The sequence below is a fragment of the Engraulis encrasicolus genome, chromosome 3 (genome assembly GCF_034702125.1).
Source record: "Engraulis encrasicolus isolate BLACKSEA-1 chromosome 3, IST_EnEncr_1.0, whole genome shotgun sequence".
NCBI classification, from domain to species: domain Eukaryota; kingdom Metazoa; phylum Chordata; class Actinopteri; order Clupeiformes; family Engraulidae; genus Engraulis; species Engraulis encrasicolus.
In genome coordinates, this window is record NC_085859.1 from 33,775,279 (window position 1) to 33,777,778 (window position 2,500).

The following is a 2,500-nucleotide window of genomic DNA, read 5'->3' on the forward strand; positions in this document are numbered from 1 at the left end:
CACCAAGTGGGATGAGAAGACAACAAAAGAGGAGAGGAGGGAACTTACATGTTCATACCAGGCATTCCTCCTGGCCCTACGAGAGCGCTGAGAGGGGGCCTCATTCCTCCTCCATAGTTCTACAGGAAACACAGACACACGTACACATGTACACACGTACACACACAGACACACACGCACGCACACACACAGACACACACATAGACTTGTCGTCATAGTCTCCACGGAGCTTGGTATGATGTCATGCTTCCTTGCTCCACTGGTCATCTGAGCAGCCATTACAACGGTACATTACTGCATTATATCTTCCAATGGGAACACTGATCCTGACAAATGGCACGGTCCCAACTAAGATAGCACACACACACGCACACACATACACACACACACACACACACACACACGCACGCACGCATGCACATACACACACATGCATGCACTTTCCTTAATGTCCACCAGGATCAATAATGTATTCTCTACTATTACACACAGTCTCTCTCTCTCTCTCTCTCTCTCTCTCTCTCTCTCTCTCTCTCTCTCTCTCTCTCTCTCTCTCTCTCTCTCAAACACACACACACACACACACACACACACACACACACACACACACACACACACACACACACACACACACACACACACACACACACACATACACACACACACACACACACTGTCTAATGACGTCAGAATACTTAATCATACCGTCACAGAGCCAAGTGGCTTAATGGCTTGACTAAAAAGAGTGGTCATGCGAGGTGTGTTGGAGGTCTGGAGCCTCAATTAGACACGGAGCCCCAGTGAGGGGCCACTCATGTCAGAAAGACAGCTAGGGGAAAGAGCTTACAGGAATGTTCCACTGCCTCATATGGGACTTAGTCATGATTAGGACTGCTTGTTACACATTTCTCAGAAGTATTTCCAGAAAATACATACAAAAGAGATATATGTAATCCAGGTCCAGGTCCAAAAATTTAGATTTTTGTTAAAAAATATATAAAACTCCAATTCCAGAGGAGTTCAGACACTTGGTACATTAAAACAAAATACAACTTTTTTCATTAATTTAAGAGTGCAGAAAAAAACAAAACAACTATAACCAATGAGCAAAATTACATTTAAAAATATATATAGGCCTATATGAAAATATACATGTAAAACCAACTCATCTGAATTTGCAGTTGTCCTTTTCAATTTTTCCTTTTAGTTTCAGGTACACAAATGCATATTTTTGAACAATTCATGTATGTACTTACCGGTATATTACTACACAGTAGTACAGGTATGCATGTACATCCACTTACCTGGGGTCCTATGGGGACCATCCCTCTGGGCATTCTCTGCATCGGCCCTGTCATACCTGGATGACCTGAAGGAGAAATCAAATAAAACCAAATGTATTCACATGGCATATTTATCACAATCATTTGGTTGACTCAAAGTGCTTTAGGCCAGCCAGGGGTTCCCAAACTTGATCATGACAAGGCTTCCCAGCTAAGATTCCAGCTAAGATCCCCCTTAACTAATGAGGATATTGTTAAGCTTGTTTTTTTGTTTTCGTTTATTTTGGTGTACATTTATTAAACATTTATTGATTTTGTTTTGTTATTCTTTTTCTTCCAACTTGCCGCGGACGCCCTAGCACCCCTTCACAGCCTCCCAGCTCCCACTTTAAAAATCTCTACTTTAGGCTACAGATAAAGCTACTAATAGGCCTACTGTACTAATGCACTTACAATACATTAAAACTCATTGACACATGCACACACAGTCATTAAAAACATACAATTGTCCAAATGCAAAAGACATATTAAACCTATTCATTACAGTTAGCCAACAACTTCTTATATTCCTTTCTTTTTATTTGTGCTCCCTTGTGTGGAAAATGGACATCAGTCTGACATTCAAAAATTAATTCACAAACACTGTTGAAATGTAAAAGAGACACAAACTTAATCATTATGGTTAGGGAACTTTACAGGGTACTGTGTCTTCACAATACCTTGTCTTGGGTCCATACCGCTGTGTAATAGTGACTGGTTTCCAGGACCTAATGCCTAACGAGAACAACATGTTTCAGATCAGGGTTTTGGTGATGGCTATGTAGACATTTGTATTCTCTATTTTCACTGAGACACAGCTGAAATTCATTTAATTACCCAGGGCCATTATCAGTGTCAAGCTATCATTATTCATAACACTTCAATATTAACCACCATACTTCAAACCCAGACTGTGATATCACTAAGCATTTGTGACATGATATTGATGATGATGTTGATGTTGATGTTGATGTTGATGATGATGATGATGATGGTGGTGGTGACGGAGGTGGTGGTGGTGGTGATGATGATGATGATGGTGATGGTGATGGTGATGGTGGTGGGGGTGATGCTGATGGTGGTGGTGGTGGTGGTGATTGTGGTAGAGGGACGCTAAAGAGACGCTAGAGGGAGCAGCCTTACTCCAGAACCCCTGTCCTATTGAGATGCATGAGTGT

The 2,500-nt window shown here is 41.4% G+C and overlaps 1 protein-coding gene across 2 annotated transcripts in view; it reads right to left on the bottom strand.

The window, feature by feature from the left end:
* ssbp2a (single stranded DNA binding protein 2a) overlaps positions 1-2,500 on the bottom strand; it is an 82,705-nt gene that overhangs the window by 18,556 nt on the left and 61,649 nt on the right. For both annotated transcript variants that reach the window (XM_063194442.1, XM_063194443.1), the window contains exons 7-9: positions 2,003-2,057; positions 1,305-1,369; positions 49-119 (exon numbers count right to left, since the gene is read on the bottom strand). In XM_063194442.1, coding sequence (XP_063050512.1) covers positions 49-119; positions 1,305-1,369; positions 2,003-2,057 — 191 coding nt within the window. The remainder of the gene's footprint in view (positions 1-48; positions 120-1,304; positions 1,370-2,002; positions 2,058-2,500) is intronic.